General features: G+C 53.4%; 1 protein-coding gene across 7 annotated transcripts in view; it reads right to left on the bottom strand.

Moving 5' to 3' along the window:
• TNS1 (tensin 1) overlaps positions 1 to 17,343 on the bottom strand; it is a 210,235-nt gene that overhangs the window by 5,969 nt on the left and 186,923 nt on the right. For all 7 annotated transcript variants that reach the window (XM_040228387.1, XM_040228386.1, XM_040228388.1 and 4 more), the window contains 10 exons: positions 15,806 to 16,004; positions 11,412 to 12,478; positions 8,523 to 8,609; positions 7,320 to 7,451; positions 6,907 to 6,999; positions 5,887 to 5,964; positions 3,829 to 3,900; positions 3,408 to 3,576; positions 2,617 to 2,685; positions 2,104 to 2,136 (listed from right to left, as the gene is read on the bottom strand). In XM_040228387.1, coding sequence (XP_040084321.1) covers positions 2,104 to 2,136; positions 2,617 to 2,685; positions 3,408 to 3,576; positions 3,829 to 3,900; positions 5,887 to 5,964; positions 6,907 to 6,999; positions 7,320 to 7,451; positions 8,523 to 8,609; positions 11,412 to 12,478; positions 15,806 to 16,004 — 1,999 coding nt within the window. The remainder of the gene's footprint in view (positions 1 to 2,103; positions 2,137 to 2,616; positions 2,686 to 3,407; positions 3,577 to 3,828; positions 3,901 to 5,886; positions 5,965 to 6,906; positions 7,000 to 7,319; positions 7,452 to 8,522; positions 8,610 to 11,411; positions 12,479 to 15,805; positions 16,005 to 17,343) is intronic.

Here is a 17,343-nt window from a genome sequence, read left to right as displayed (position 1 = left end):
CTCTCAGGCCTGAACACTGCCCGCCTGCCCTCCCCTGGTGTTTATTTAAGCTCCATAGCTCCCTGGGCCAGCTCAACTGTAGGCCAAGCTCTTTCTCTGCTTGGAGGAGTGGATGCAGGCAAGAAACCTCAGCCCCAAGGCAGAGAGGAGCATGACAAGCACCCGAGAGGAAGCACCTCCTTAAATGTGGGGTCTGGGGCATCTCACTGGCCTCACCCTGGTCCAGCCCTGAGCTCTCCTGGGCCTCAGCCAGGGTGAGTCATAAGGAAGCTCCACACAAAACCTGCTTTTAAATAAGGAATTTCCAGACCTGGGACCAACCTGCTTCAGTCCCTGACCCATCTCCCAGTCGCAGGGCCTGGTGGTGAGTAAGGATAAGACCCTTCAAACAGAGAGCTCCGGCCTCCTGACTGGCAGAAGGGACTCAGAGAACCTAATAACTCTGTGAGTCTTGGAGGCGGCTGAGACAGAAGGGTGGCAAGCTTCGAGAGGAACTGGACACCGGGGCCTCCTTGCAGCTGTATGTGACCATGGGCCAGGAGAGGTTTCCTCCATCCCTCACAGCCCCTATGGACACCCCAGAGGGAGATTCATCGTGCCGATGCTGGTCAGCTCTACTCGTTCGGACCATGGTGGCCTCACTGGGCCTCCTCCTCACTCTCCATCTCTCTGCCTCCATCTTTTCTTTCTTTATGCAGTCCTGCCCTCAGGAGCTTGCAGTCTGGTGGCTTCCCTTTCTCATCCCCATGAAATCAGCTCTCTCCTACCCGCTGCACCCATTTATACCTGTCTTAGAAGACCTGTTTTTAAATACAGGTTCTTTCCCCAGGTGGCACTGGTGGTAAAAGAACCCATCTGCCAATACAGGAGGCAGGAGATATAAGAGACATGGGTTCAATCCCTGGGTTGGGAAGATCCCCTGGAGGCAGGCATGGCAACCCACTCCAGTATTCTTGCTGGAGAATCCCATGGACAGAGGAACCTGGCAGGGTACAGTGCATAGGGTCTCACAGAGTCGGACACAACCAAGCTACTAACGCTTTTCCCCAAATCTCTCCCTGCTGGGAAGCACTTTGCCTCATAATACCACAAATGTGAGCTGTCCCCTCCTGCCATGCCTCATTCAGCACTGGTTGTAATTTTTTTTTTTTAACAGTGAAAGTTTCCTTTCTCTAAAGCCAGTCTTATATGAAGTCTGGATATGTAAAGGTGAGAACAGTATTTATGACGATAAATGTAACAATTCAACAGCATAACATGGACCTGTGATAAAATCAATCAGGAAAAACGGGGCTCTCTGGATACGCCTGACAAAGTACAAGGTAGAATTACAGACCTCTTTGAGTCTTATGTCAGCTTCAGTAGCCAGCTTATTCCCATGTTTTGTTTTGTTTTACTGAGAAAAACTCTGATTCATGCTGATAAATAACCATAAATCACAGCAGGGTTTTTCCTCCCCTCAAGCAGCCCAGTTACACCCAAGGAACCTAGGGTTCCGTGGAACACAGTTTGAAAATCGCCGCAGCAGCTTAGCCCGTTTATACGCTTCTCTCATCTACCGCGCCAACATCAGGCACCCAAGGGCAGAGCCAGCCTTCTGGTTGGCCTGAATTTTCCCAGGGCTGAGTTCCCTGGAAGCACTTACAAATGCTGAAATGGATGGAAAATTAACCAAAGGGCCACAAGGCTATCCCTGGAATTTTGGAAGGAATTCAGACCTCCCGGACTCGTGCGGTCCAATGAGGAGGCCTAGTCCACCAGGAAAGCGGGAATGGGGGTCAAGGAAGCCAGGACTGTGGCAAAAAAGACCATTTAGACAACCCCTGCCCCACTGCCGTCACCTCCCAATAAGACTCCGGGTTTTCGATTCCCTTCCTCAGCGCCTGATGGTCTGGTTCTGGGAGCAGGACGGGGACAAGGCGGGAGGCTGGGCCTTCAGCCCCAGGCAGGAGGTCACAAACCTGGCTGTCTGGGCCAGCTTTCCACCAGAGCCATCTCTTGCTTGCCCCCTGGTCCTGGAGTTTAACCTGCTCCCACACCCACCGCCCCCTGAGCCAGGGAGCACAACAACGAGCCAGCCGGGTCGCGGAGAAGGACACTTACTTAGCAGGGGCACCTCCCTCCGTCTTCGTCCACCTAGAGACAGAAAGAGGACACAGCATAAACCACCACATCCCCAACAGAGCCCAGCCCCAGCGCCCAGACCCCTGGGAAAGACAGAGCCCCGGTGCCGGGGACCAGGGTCCCTAAAGACGACACAGGGAGGGTGTTCACGTGGAGCGATGGAGCGAGCACTGTGGCCCGCTTCCCAGGGAGCTGTCCCCAGCACGGAGAGGGAGGCGGCTCCCAGTCAGCGGGGTGGAAGCAGGCATTTGAGTCCCCAGGAGGGCCTTCAAAATTGTGGGGGAAATGCGAAAAGATGCCAACACAGCCACGCCACTCACGGTCCCACAGACATGGGCAGATCTTCAAACTGAGACACGAATGCACACCCTCACACTTGCAGCACACACGAGTGCACACACACATGTGCACACACTCACACGTGGATGCACACACACAGACTCCCAGGGTTGGAGAGATGGCTGGGAGGGCCAGTGTCCCCAAGAGACTTACTTCCTCTCCTGTGGATCCAGGTCACAGAAGGTCACGGTGTTGAGGGGGTAGTGTCGCCTGAAGAAGAGCCTGTGGCACACGCAACAGATAAACAGTAAGCGCTGAAGTGACTGCTCTTCCCCGCCCCACACTGCAGGCCAGGCCACCACCTGTGGCTGTCACAGGTCGACACAACCTCTCCCTGATGACCACGATGGCCTGGGCTACTCCCCTTGGGGACATAAAGCAATGCACAGGGACAGAGGGATGTGTCATAGAAACGTGTCCCAAATGCTAGAAACTAGGAATAGAAGGAAGAAACTGGCCTTGAGGAATGAGAAATGGGGGGACCCTGAAGGAGAAAGAAAAGGACCTGGGGCAAAAACATGAGAGAAAAGGTCTCTGCTCCAGGAAGCAGGGGCTTTTACCAGTTGTATTTATAGCTATATAGCCAATGCAGGAATGTTTGTAGAAGGAAGGAAGAATGGATGGATGGATGGATGAACAGACGGATGGATGGATAGAGAGAGAAAAATGAATGAAGGGGAAAAATGGGTGGGGAAGATGGAGGATGGGTGGGGAGGATGAATGGATGCAGGAATGGATAGATCAATTAGTGAGTGGGTGAGCAAGTGGAAGGATGGGTGGGCAGATAGACAGATGGGTGGATGAGTGGATGGGTAAGTGGATGGATGGGTGGTTAGATAGGCAGAAGGGATCAATCAGCTGGTGAGCAGGTTGGTACATGTATGGATAGATGGGTCACAAGGCAGTGGGGTTGCCCAATACAGAAGCAAGTAGAAGAGTCTTACTTTCTCTGGTTGTCAGTCAGTGTAATTCCCTGGGCAGAAACTTTGAAGTGAACGATGGTGGCAGCTGGTGTGGGATCAGCAGCCAGGGTCTCAGAAGTGGCTTTGGAGATGGCCTGTGGCCCAGTGAGTGACTCCATGTCCACAGAGTTGACGAAGAGCACATTGCAGGCTGGGAAAAAATCCACCCAAGGAGGAGTCATGGGGGCCAGAGTGGGTGGGGACCATCCCCAGGTCCTCTTTTCAGGGAGAAGGCAGCAGATGAATTTCAGGCCAGCCTTGGACCAAGGCATCACACACAGAAATGTGGTCTGCCTGGTGACCGCTGGGTCTAGGGGAGACATCCAGCCTGCAGCTGCAGGAGGGTCCAGGAGCAGGGGGAGGAAAGGTCTGGGCAGGGATCCCGTCTGGGGTGCTCACTCACCTGCCCCTTGCTTCAGCAGGTCACTGGTTGAATTGGCAGGGCCCGAGCTATCTTTCGATTCATCTGTGGGGTCTGAGACAAAAATTTAATTCAGCTGGTAATTAAAACCCCAGAGCTGGAAAGAAGCACAGGGTTGGCCAAGCCTCAGGCTAGCTCTGCAAATACTTCACGCAACAGATACTGCTTCTCATAACCAGCCTTGCCAGTCGGCACGTGTGTCCAGTTTGAACGTGCAGCGATTGCTCTAAGAATTCAGTACCCTGGTTGGGAGCTCTGGGGTCCCACAGAACCAAGTTCAGGCAATTATCAGCTATCTACAAAACAGAGGTGAAGATGAGAATACCCACTCACTGGATTTTTGAGATGCTCCATAAACAGTGTTAGTCCCTAATTAACAAAAAGCAAGTCTTCAAGTGGCCATTGATATGGTTGTTTTGCATCAATATATGTCTGTGTAGACTAGTAAACACTCTAATTCATTAAACCACAAGGCAGCACAACTATAATTTCAACAGTAATAAGAACTGAGCACGGTGGTGCTAGTGGTAAAGAACCTGCCTGCCAATGCAGGAGGCCTAAGAGATGGGAGTTCAAGCCCTGGGTCACGAAGATCCCGTGGAGGAGGGCATGGCAACCCACTCCAGTATTCTTGCCTGGAGAATCCCATGCACAGAGGAGCCTGGTGAGCTACAGTCCATAGGGCTGCAAAGAGTCCAACACAACTGAAGCAACTTAGCATGCAATTTATGCCAGCATTTCCTAGACTTTGGTATATGGGTTTGTTAAAACATGCATTTCTGGGCCCCACCCCAGAGTTTCTAATTAGCTGGAGCTCGAGAATATCTACATTTTTAACAAGTTCCCAGGGCTGCTGATGCTGCTTCTCTGGGGACCATATTATGAGAACCACTGGTTTATATGATGTAAATAAATAGCAGTTATATAATTGTTAGGTTACTTTGGTAAATTCCTTAGAAAGATTTAATTAGTGTCTAAATCATGTGGTTAATGGAGCTATTTAAACAATATTTGAACTTTTAAGTTAATAACAGTAGTCAATTATCATTAATAATTCAATGAATTGGATTTGATACACAGAAATTGCCAAATAATATTGGAGATTTTAAGTGTGGACATAACCCCAGGAGCTCCAAGAGAGACTGAAAGCAAGTCCCAGACACAATTCTGAATATTCCATTATTAGACAGAGAGCATGGGGAGCAGACACCCCAGTTCCTGGTTCCTGGAGCTCAAGTTCGTGACCAGGCATATTCCTTTCCCTTCGTGGGAGCCCCATGTACCTGGGGCTGCACGAAGGATGCCTGTGTTGTTGAAGAGTTTGGGGTGTCCATCAGCTCTCCTCCAAGGATGAGGCACCTCTCTGAGAGAAACTAAAAATCTCCTTCGCCGGCCCCAGTGTCACTCAAGTTCTTGCCCTGTATGTCTGGAGGCTCTTGGGTTCCATGCTTACTTCCCACAATCAAGAGAGCTGGCTCCTCCCATCAGCCCCACGTCCCTCCTGGCCACGCAAACCAGAAACTTCAGGGACGTTTTAGGCTTCCTGTTTCCTTCCCAAGCCACACACAGTGCAGCCACCTCTTCCTCCAAGCGATCCCTCGAGTGTACATTTCCGTCTCCACTCAGACACCTGGACGCCCCATGGCCTACCTCTGCCTTCCCCTGCCCCTTCCCTCGGCCCTGCCCACTGACACCCATCTCCTCCGCCCGACTCGGTCCTCCCTCAACCGCTGTTTCCTGCTTCTAGAGCCTCCCCTGAGATGAGGCTTACTTCTAAGCACACAGGGATGAATTCTTAAAACCTCCAGAGAATTTTCCAGAACAATCTGGCAAGTCAATTATGTATGTTTCTGGAATTAAGCTTTTAAGTGAACTTTCTCTTCTTTTTTTATCCGAAAAAATAAAGCAGAGAGTGGTTTCGAGTTTCCCCAGATTGGCAGCATGACCCGTTTCCTCCAAGCCTGGCCCACGTTCTGGAGCAGCTGGCTGGGGGCTGAGACACAGAGGAGGCAAGGAGGGCGAGGAGTCTCAGGTTCCTACCTCGGTTTGGAATGACCAGCTTGCAGGGCAGGGCCAGCGGGATGATGGAGTGCTGGTAGACCAGAGCAGACAGAGATCCTGCAGACAGAGAGAGCCCGGCAGCGGCAGTGTCATTGGGAGCAGGTTGCGGGCACTGGGAGGATCAGTCCACCCACCCCATCCCACCATCCATAATCTTCCACTTCTTTACTACCTCTCCCTCATCCCACCCACAAAGCTGAAACTTCACTCTCTCTTGGTTAGCAAGATCCAAGGGGGACAATTCTAAAGGCTCACTCTGGGCATCAGAAGGGTACCCTACAGCTTTCCTTTATTGACAGTTAACACCCAGCATCTCTCCTATATCCCTCCCGCTGCCAGGGCCCCTCTCAGGAGAGTGTAGCAGAAGTGTCAGAGGACAGCGGGATCAAATCCACACTGAGGAACTTATAAGAGGTGTGTCCCTGGTAAGTCTAACTCTGACGAACCTCAGTTTCCTCGTGTGTAAAATGGGACCGTGACACCTACCGCACAGGATGGTCAGGAGACCGGAAGAGGTATAAAGTACCTAAGGTGGCTTTCAGCTTCCCAGGTGGCACTAGTGGTAAAGAACCCGCCTGCCAATGCAGGGGACATAAGTGACGCAGGTTCGATCCCTGGGTTGGGAAGATCCCCGGGAGGAAGGCATGCAGCCCACTCCAGTATTCTTGCCTGGAGAATCCCATAGAGAGAAGAGCCTGACAGGCTACAGTCCATGGGGTCACAAAGAGCTGGACACAACTGAAGTGACTTAGCACGCATCATGGCTTTCACATAGCAGCCTTTGTTATAGTTGTTATTCCACTGATCACAGTAACAGGTCCCCGTGGGGCAGGACAAAAATAGAAAGGAATTTGGCAGAGTGAAGGTACGACAGCACAGAGGAAGGGAGTCACAGTGCATTTCTCTGCTGCGTCTATGACAAGGGTGACAAGACAGAAGCTGCATCAGGGAAGCCGGGACAGGCCTGAGACAGTGGGGACGGAGGCAGGGATGGCTCACCAAAGTTTGGCTCGTTGGGGCAGCCCTTGAGCTTGACTCCTCTGGGGCCGGTCTCTATCAGGAAATGCCTCACGAGCTCGTGGGTCATGTCCCCTGGGACAAAGAGAAAGAAATGCGGATAGGTCACTGCTCATGGCATCCCCCCGACCACCTCCCAGCACCACTTCCCAACTTCTCCAGGGAGTGAGGCTGTGATGGAGAAAGGTTCACAGTGATAACATGGCTAGAGCCCTATTTCTGAAGAGTCCGACTAGCAAGGACTAGCTCCCATGAGAACTAAAAGACCTGCACACCCCATCCTACCCGGCCCACTGCCCACATCCCTACCCCCAACCCTGGTCCTTCTAACAGATCAGGACCTAAAGAGACTGCAGGGACCACTCTGGTCCTGAGCCCCGCTGGACAAGCTTTACCTTTTTTATTCTGCTGCATGATGGTCGGAGGGGGCGAAGACACCTTCATAGCCAGCCCATAGGCTCCTCGGAAGGAGTGGCTGTCACGGATGATGAAAGCCCCTGGCTCCTGGTCCTTAAGGAGGGCGATGGCTAAATCAGGAGAGAAGAGGAAATGAAAAACTGATGCACTGGTTTCACCAATTCAGTGGACATGAACTTGGGCAAAGTCTGGGAGACGGTAAGGGACAGGGAGGCCTAGTGTGCTGCAGTCCATGGGGTCACAAAGTGACTGAACAACAACAACTTCACTTAAGTCTTATCAGGCCTTGAATCTCATTCTTTCTCAGATGAGAGGAGAGTCCCTAAAGTTAAAATGTAAACACTCCTAAGGGGTCCTCCTACACTAGAGTCAGCAAAATTTTTCTGTAAAGAGCCAGACAGTCAATATTTCAGGCTTTGCAGACCACGCAGTGCTGGCTGCAACTATTCATGGCTGCCATCACAGCACAAAAGCAGCCCAGACAGTGAGTAGCCAATAGATGGGGCTTCCCTAACGACCCAGCGGGTAAAGAATCCACTTGCAACACAGGAGACCTGGGTTCGATCCCCGGGCCGGGAAGATCCCCTGGAGGAGTAAATGGCAGCCCACTCCAGGATTCTGGCCTGGAAAATCCATGGACAAAGGAGCCTAGCGGGCTACAGTCCATAGGGTTGCAAAGAGTCTGACATGACTGAATGTCTGAGCATAGGATGTTGCAAGAAAACTGTTTATGGAAACAAGCAGCAGCCGGGATCTGATCCGTGGCTGGAAGTCACCCTGCCCTACATCCGCACGGACTTTTCATAGGAGCTGATGCCTCTCATCTCCATCTCCACAGCCCCAACCATGTTTTTCCATAAAATGTGCAGAAATCTCCCACAGCATGCAGATGGAGGGCTAAGGTTCCATATGATCTAGCCAGCCTTTTCATTTTGCCCTGGAAAATCAAGACTATGCCGCTTTTAAGGAACCAGCTACAACCACAGCTCCTGCTCCCTGCCCTTGGCCTTGGGAAGGTGCCTCCTGCTGTCTAACCTTGGGGCCAGTTCCTCTCTGTGACCACCACCCACTGCAGAGAGGAGTGAGTCTGCTTATATCCCTTGCCCGGGGAAGACAAGGTGGGCAGCAGCCGGTGTGACCTCGGATGGACCCCAGGACCTTCAGTATCGCCCAGCACTCACCCTGTTCTCTGGAGATCTCAGGCTTATACCAATACTTGGAAGTGTCTTGGACAAACTTCACTTTAGCCCGTGTCTCAGGACTGTTGTCTAAAGAAGGAGAGGACAGGAGGTATTATGAGTCTCCATCTCTGTCCCCTCAAAAAGTTATGTTAGAATCCTAACCCCCAAGACCTGTGAATGGAACTTTATTTGGAAATAGTCTTTGCAGATGTAACCAAGTTAAGGTGCAGTCATGCCAGATTAGAGTGGACCCCAATCCAATATGACTTATGTCCTCATAAAAAAAGAGGAAGGAAGACAAGGGGAGAACATCATGGGAAGATGGAGGAAGAGACTGGGGAGACGTGTCTACAAGCCAAGGGACCCCAAGACTGCCAGCCACCATGAGGAGCAAAGAGAAAAGCCTGGAACAGAGTCCCCCTCAGGGTCTCCAGATGGAGCCAGTCCTGCCAACACCTTGACTTAAGACTTCCCAGCCTTCCCAGCTCAGCTACGTTGACAGAATCGACTTGTGCTGTCTTAAGTCACCACGTTTGTGGTCCTCTGTCATGGCTGACCTAGGAAACTAACACAGGAAGATGATCTGCTCAGACCTCATCAGAGCATTGCTGCAAGGGGCCTCGAGCTGCTTTCTCGTCCTCCCCCATCTCCCAACAACCGCAGTGGGTCACGCAGCTGTCCTCCTGCTGAAAAGCCTGAACAGTATCTTCCCCCAGCCAGCGAGAGTCCTACTCCAGCCCACCTCGCCCTTTCTCTAGAAGAGTCAGACTAAATCCTTCCTGAAGCTTCTCTCCCACCTTCTAGTCCCTTTCTCCACGGGCTCAATTTCTCCACTTCATAACAACCTTGAGGATGAGAGCAGAAAAACACATTTCTGTCCACTTTCCCCAAGCCCCTCCTCATTCCCCATATGGAAAATCTCATTTAGAACAAAATGATCACTCCTGTCCTGCCTGGGATAAATAGGGAAAGGGTTGGCCTGGAACTAAGAAGCTGTCTAGCGAGTGTCATGCACCCCACTTCTCTGGTAGACATTCCCCATGCCAGACACTTTGCAGATTACAGATGATTTCGTAGGATGTTCTGGAGAGAGAGCATCATCTCCAACTGCTTAACTTTACAAGTGAGGAATGTGAGGTTCCTGGAAGGGGAGCGACTTGCCCGAGTCACATAGACGGTTCATAAAAGGCTTTTGTTAGATGTTTCCAGGTAAGAAGACACAATACCCAGTTCAGGTCAGCTACATCGTATCTTCCTGGCTGGGACTAAGGACATGTGGGACTCTCTCCAACCTCTTCCTTCATTTTCTGACAGCAAAGGAAACAAAAGGGAGGATGGGGGAAGAGGGAAAAAAGGAATATTCCAGATCTGTAGGTTTCCTCTCCTTTCTCTAGGGAGGGGCGGAAGCAGAGGACCCTGTGCTCACACTGCTATAAAAAGTTCAGGGCACAGACCAGAGATGAGGACTGGGCTGTGTGTCCAGTCAATTTACCTTGTTATTTACATTCTGTTAGGCTTCTGGGATCTGTCTCTGGAGGACAGCAGGGGGAAGGTCAGCTCCTTTTCCTGGCAGCTGTGCACAGAGCAGGGCCTCTGGGCTAGGCAGCTGGGCCCCACAGCTCTGCGAGCTGCCTCTCTCTGCTCCAGAGTCCCAGGCCCCAGGGCTGCTGCTGCCTGTCTAATGAGCTGTCAGAGGCGGCTGCAGCCCCATGTGCCTTCCTGTGTTGACTCCCATGGCTATTTTAAGCAAGGAAGATGGTGGGAAACAGGAAATGTCCCAACTACTAGAAGTTTTGCATCCTCCAAGAGCTGGGGCTGGGAACCAGATGTCTCTGGTGGGCAGCAGGAAGCAAGGTCGTGCAGTGTCACTTGGCAGGTTCAGGGCAGGACCTGGGAGCGGCACACTGAGATTCGGCAGCTGGGGCCCATCCCAGGCTGCCTGCTACATTCTACGTCTTCCTCGAATGCCCCAGGACCCTGGGGTCACTCTGGACAAAGTCAGACTAGAGGTCTAGCTGAAAAGATGCAGATCAGCTGAAGCCTTGACCTTTTTGTTTAGATAACAAGCCCTCTAAGTGGCAGCTAAAGATGCCCAGCTCTGGTGATAAGTGAAGAATTCAGTGTGTAGACCTGCGTGGGCTTCTGTTAAGCCGAGCTAGTAGAAATGAGACTCCAGTAAAAATGCTTAAGCCTTGGCCTTTTCCCATATCTCATCTGGCTGCCAGATCTATTATTAGTGATGTGTGCAAAGTGGGGATCAAAGTGGTGGGAACAGTGCTACGGGCTGGCAAAAAGTGGGGTGGGGGGGCGGGTGGTCCAGGCTTAGAAGCTATATTTTCAAGGATACACTAAATTACAGAAACTATCAAGACAAGGCAGTAAGACAGCTCCAGTCGGGTTTTAAGAGCACATTTTAGGGTCATAAGGGTCTGGATGCTAAACCATTTATTAACTGTGGGACCCTGGACAAATGATTGAACCTCTCCAGGCCTCACTTTGCTCATGTGTAAAATGGAGGTACTAATACCTCCTTTGCTAGGTGGCCATGAGAACTGACAAGATAGACCATGGCTCAGAACCTGGTACAGAGCGTGTGTTCAGCCAGGGGTGGTGGCTGTGAAGATGCTGATGGCAATCGGAACAGCAGGGCCATCGTAGGCATCGTCCCACCCACATCCCCATCCCTGCCCCACAGCTGCCGCGCCTGCAGCACATCTGCTCTGAGCACAGCTCCGACTCCTAGGACACGGCTAACGCACCTGAGGACCCGAAGTCAGTGAGCCGCCCAAGGCTGCCTGCCAAGGAGACGTCAGAACAGAGATGGGGACAGAGCGCCTGACTGGCGGACGTCATCTGCCAGCAAGAGAGGTGGAGGGGAAGGAGGCGCACCTGGCATGGAGTACTTGGAGAAGTCGGGCAGAGTGTGGGAGAAGGAGACGGTGCTGCCCCCGCTGGGACTGGACATGCCACTGGCGACTGGCGAGGAGGACACCTTCCCGTTGACGGTGGCGTAGTTGGGGAGGCTGCCCGCTCGGTCGCCCATGGACATCCTCCGCTTCTCCGGCAAGGCCGGGGTGGGGCTCCCTTGTCGGAAAGCCGCCGAATCCGGCGAGGGGGAGGTGGCGGGGCTGCTCAGGCCAGGGTAGTAGGCAGGAGACACAGGGAAAGAGGGCGTGGAAGGAGCCTGGTAGCCCGAGGCGCTGCTCTGCCGGGACAGCGTGGGTCTCCGGTCCTCAGGGGTGGAGTAGCCACCGTAGGGAACGTGCCGGTCCAAGCTGGGGCTGCCGGGAACCACAGATCCAGACCCTCCCAAGTGACGGCCCAGGCTGGGGCTTCCGGGGCTGGCTACTGCATTGCCATGGACGTTGGAGGCCAGGGTGCCTGGGTGGGCCCCGGGGTGCCGGCCCAGGCTGGGGCTCCCAGGAGCGGTGACCACATTGCCGTGGAGGTTGGAAACCTGGTGGGCCCCAGGGTGGCGACCTAGACTGGGGCTTCCCGGAGTGGTCGCTGCACTGCTCTGGGGGCTGGAGCCCATGTTACCATGGAAACCGGTTCCCAGCGGACCCATCACCTGGCGGTGGCTCATACTGGGGCTGCTGGGGGCAGCTAGGCTGGGGTTCACAGCCCGACGGCCAAAGCCAGGGCTGGGGGGCGTGTTGGTGCCCACTGTCCTGTGCCGTGCCTGGGGGCTCCCAGGCACCGTGTGGACACCGGCCACACTGAACTGAGCCCGGGCCTGGCCTTCTGGGGAGCTGAACTGCCGCAGTGAGTAGTCGGGGCTGCTGTAGCTGCCACCCGTGGCTGGGAGAGGAGAAGAGCTCTGGTAGTTTCTCTGAACCGAAGGGCTCGGCTGGCCCAGGCTGCCGGAGCGGAAGCCAGAATCCAGCAGAGGCTGGGTAGGTGTTCGTGCACCCTGGTCGCTGCTCTCCCCGGATGGGAAACTCCCCACTGAAGTGCTACAGAAAGAGAGAGAGAGAGACATGGGCGGGTCGGAAGTCAGCAGGTGGCATTTAATGAAGGACAGGCTTTCAGTGAAGCTTCAGCCCTCCCTCCAACCACTTTATTGTCCAGTCATTCAGTCATAACTGACTCTTTATGACTGCATGGACTGCAGCAAGCCAAGCTTCCCTGTCCTTAGCTCCTCTCGCATGAACAGAAAAGTCAAGGCTTTAGAACGTCACCCTACATTCAAGATGTCAGAAGATGTAACTGAGACTCAGAGAGGCTAAGCAATAGGCTCACAGCCACACTGCTCACAAAAAACCAGGATCTCAACTCAGCAGTGTCAGATTCCAAAGCTCTCATACCCTCAAGCATCACACTGACTGCCCAACCACAAGTCAGAGCAAGATCTCTGCTATTAAAACTGAAGGTGGCTGTCCTGTTGCCCCCTCCAGCATCACAGAAACTGAACACTGGAGAGGGAGTTAAACCACTTGGGCCCTGGTCCTCCTGGAAGCATCTTCCCCTGACTCACTTTCCCCAGGTGAGTTGGCATTTACAAGCTGAGAGTGTAACTGAGCATCCATTCCTGGGTAGCTCCAAAAAAAAAAAAAAAAAGATGAAGACGTCTCATAGCAGGAGATTTCAGCTCATTATAGGATCTGCTTTCTAGCCATTGGATCTGGCCACTAATGGAGCAGGCTGCATTACATGGTAATGAGACTCCCATCATTAGAAGCATTTAAGCAGAGGCTGACCAACCTCTTGATTTGAATGCTGTGGAGGAAATTTCCTCCACTGGGAGGTTAGATTAGATGAGCTCAGAAGTCGCTCTCAATTCTAAGACTGATGAAATTCAGTTCAGAGGACACTGTACCTGGGAGAATGGCCACAAAGGTTCTCCTCTGAAATTAAGTACAAGTCCATATAGGAGTACAGGAAATGGCCTGTAAGTTTGGGAAACCTGGATTCTGCTTTTTAAAGTTTTCTCAATTGATGTTTTCAAACTGTGGTGCTGGAGAAGACTCTTGAGAGTCCCTTGGACAGCAAGGAGATCAAACCAGTCAATCGTAAAGGAAATCAACCCTGAATATTCATTGGAAGGACTGATGCTGAAGCTGAAGCACCAATACTTTGGCCACCTGATGGGAAGAGCTAACTCATTGGAAAAGACCCTGATGCTGGGAAAGATTGAGGGCAGGAGGAGAAGTAGGTGACAAAGGATAAGATGGTTGGATGACATCACTGACTCCATAGACATGAGTTTGAGCTAACTCCGGGGGATGGTGAAGGACTGGGAAGCCTGGCATGCTCCAGTCCCTGGGGTCACAAAGAATCAGACACAACTTAGCAACTGAACAACAACAACAACACGGAAAATGAGGGAGGTGGGTTAGATGACTCTGACTCCTTCCAGACCCAAACTTCCTCAGTGGCATGGCAGCAGAGACAAAGGTTGTCAGGGACCATGCACAAGCATCGGCTGCAGGGAGGCAGCAGGCAGGCTCGCACAAGGAGCCCTTGGGTGGGGGCTGGCAGTGCAGCAGCGGGGTGGAAGGGTCCTTACATAAGCCGATGCACCAAAGCCTGGAGCCGCAGACTAGGAGTTTGGAGGCTGGCCGGCCCCACCCTGGGTTGGGTCGGTTAAGCTCAGGTCCCCAGGGTGATGTGAGGTGGGAGGGCCAGGCAAGAGCCAAGGGCAGGAAGAAGGTCAGGGCCAGGCCAGGACAAAGTCTACCACACATCCCAGAAGAGGCCAGAATGAAACACCACTTCGGTACAGAATAACCTGGATTCTGAGAAAATGGGGGGAGGGAGGAGCTGGGGACACGGAAATGGTGTTTTGGGTGATTAATCCTGGAGGAGGAGCTGGCTTCCTGAATCTTACTGCGGGAAGAATTTGAGTGAGAAAAAGTGAAAAGTCCCTAATGTCAGCGAGAGGTGAGGAAAATCTCCTTTCCTTTAAAATAAGAATGTAGCTCCTGCCCAGAGGCGGACCTTTCCCCAAGTGGAGTCGTTAAGAGGCTGGGGAGGGAGCCAGGTGGACTGGGGGTGTGTGCTTGGTTTGAAGTTTCAGATTCTTAGAGTCCAGAAGAAAACTGCCTCTGCTCACCAGAACCAAGCGGAAGTGGAAGTGGGAGGAGGCGGCTGGATAGTTTCCGGACTCGTGGGGACCCAGTCTGAGAAGGGGAGTGGACGTGGGAAGGGATGGCTGAGGCAGACGCCCCTACTGGGCGGTGGGATTCCGGCAGGTGCAGGCCTCCTCCCCGCCTGGCACCCTGTGCCCTACCTGGGCTCATCTCAGAGTCCCTCTCCTACATTATCTTCCTGTCTCCCCATCATAAAGCCTATGGCCACCCCGCCAGTCGAGCAGCTCCTCACTGCACCCCAATCACAGGAGCCTCCCTTTCTGGGAACTTCTGGCTTTCCTCTGTCTGACTCCCTAAGTGTCAGCCGCCCATCCACCAAGACATCCCTCCTCTAACCCCACAGTGACCTGACCCCCAAACCCCATGCCCAATACCTCCACACCCCGGTCCTGTCCTTGCTATGCTATGAAGGCCCTCTCCCTCCCCTTCACCTTCCAACCCTTGCTCATCCTCTGGCCTTAGCACAAATACTTCCCGGACTTCCAGCCCCCAGAGACCCTCTCTGCAGACTAAGCCAGAAATAATGGCCTCTTGCTCAGAGCTCTTTGCTTACACCTCAGCTTTGAGCACCTCTAACTGCTGCTCTGTGATGGGGGGATGCAGGGGTAGGATAGAGATGTGGACTCTGGAGCCAGACACCTTTGGTCCGAATCCTATTTCTGCTATTGTTTAGCTGTAGGACCTTGAATAAACTACTTTAATCTCTCTCTGCCTCAGTTTCCTCTTCTGAGAAGTGGGAATAATACTACTACTTACCTCGTAGGATAGCTGTGAGGTTTAAACAGAAAGCACTTAGCAAAATGCCTGGCACATGGGAAGCACTCACAACATAGTAACTACACTTGTTCGATTTTAAATTTGGGGAAAGAAGGCTTCCCTGGGGGTCCGGTGGTCACAACTCCACACTTCCACAGATTTGATATCTGGGGAAGTAAGGCTCCCGCACGCCACATGGTGCAGCCAATAAATAAATAAAAACAGAAGTAATACATCTGAGGGAAGAACCGTGCCTGGTTCATCTTCGTACTCTCCCCAGGGAGTTGGCACTCAGGGGGTGCTCTTGCTATGCACCCCAATGAGCTGGTTTCCCAAGGGCAGCACCCTGGATGTGATTTCTCCCCATCCATGCCCTAGTCGGATCCAGGAGGCCTCATCTCTGCTGCCCCAGGCCTGGATTCTCTCCCCACTTACCTGTCAGCACTGAGGATGGGGCTGCTGGTGGAGAGGGGGCTAGGGGAGACAAAGGAGCCTCCTAGGGTCCCGTTCCTCAGGGGTGTCTCATTGCCATAGGCCTGCACAGCTGGGGCACTAAAGCTCTTGGGCTCAGGTTCCTGAGTCCGGGGCCCAGACACCGCCGTTCGTACCACCGACTCCACGTAGCTCCGGGGTTCTGGAAGGGGTGAGGAGACAGGGACTGAGCATGGATCCAGGGGCTGCGGTGTGGACCCCACCCAACCCCAGGGAACCCATCTCCCCAGAGCCTGTGAGGGAAATCCCAAAAGGACAGCAAGCAGACAAGGGGCACGTCTCTGGGGCTCCTGCCTGCCCAGGTCCATCCTCTTTCCAGCATCGTGGAGAAGCCATGAGAGCCCCAAGAACCTTTAACTAGAGCCTCGTTCTGAGAAGCTTCCCAAAAAGGGACCCCGAAACACAGCCATCACAGAGTCCTCCTTCCTAGAGCTGGGACACTGTCCTTCGCTGGTGGGCCCTCTAGCTGAGCTTTTCTTCCCCAACCCTGCTACCCAGGTCCCCAGGGCCTTCTCGGCTCCCCAGGCACTGCTGGGTTCTGGGCTCTCCGTGGACCCCAAGCTCCAACCCAGCCCACTGCTGGGGTCTGGGCTCTCCATGGACCCCAAGCTCCAGCCCAGCCTTGTGTCTCAGGATGCTCACTCCACCCCACACCCAGAGTCCAGAAACAGGCTTGCTGGCCTAGCAACAGGCCTGTGCGGGTGAGTCACACCCAGCCCTGAGTGCCAAGACACACCCATCCACCTTGCCTGACACACTTAGCGTGCCTCCCGAGACTGACATCATTATCCCGCTTGGTGTTCAGAACGGCCCGAGAGGAAGGCTGGGTTGGGGAGAGGGCGGCAAGCGCCAGAGAGGTCACTGTGCAGGTGAAGGTGCCAAGGCCAGGAGAGTGAAGGGGCTGGAGGCACAACCAGACCCAGGTTTCCTGTGCCACCCGCCCCACTGCCGTGCTGCCCCCAGCGGCCCCCCGCCCCGGCCTCTGGAAGCCTCCCCACGCCCCTCTACCCCACCACTGCAAACTAACTCGCCGTCAAACAGAGAAAAGAAGCAGGGCACTCTCAGCTTCTCCAGGGACAGATGGTGTTCCTGCCACCTCTGAACATGGCACTGTTCCCGAGGACGTCCCAGGAGGGACGTGACCTGAGCACACATCAACACTATGCCCACCACAATTAGGGCAACCACTGAAACCAGCCTGAGAAGTGGAAGAACGGCAGAGTCCGTGCAGCCCTGGGGTGCAGGGAGAGGGCCAGACCGTCTCTCTCACAGCTACTCAATTCCACTGTTGTTATCGCAAGAGCAGCTACGGACAGCACATAAAGCAATGAGCATGGCTGTGTTATGATAAAACTTTCCCAAAACAGGATTTGGCCATAGTTTACTGGTTCCTGATGTAACATGTCTCCTCAGCCCAGAGAGGCGGAGCGATTTTCTCCAGAATACACAGCGGTCATAGCTCCTGTCTCCTGCCTCCCGGT

The sequence above is a fragment of the Oryx dammah genome, unplaced genomic scaffold (genome assembly GCF_014754425.2).
Source record: "Oryx dammah isolate SB20612 unplaced genomic scaffold, SCBI_Odam_1.1 HiC_scaffold_27, whole genome shotgun sequence".
NCBI lineage: Eukaryota > Metazoa > Chordata > Mammalia > Artiodactyla > Bovidae > Oryx > Oryx dammah.
Note: the sequence above shows the minus strand (reverse complement) of the source record. Positions and strands in the feature narration are given on the sequence as shown.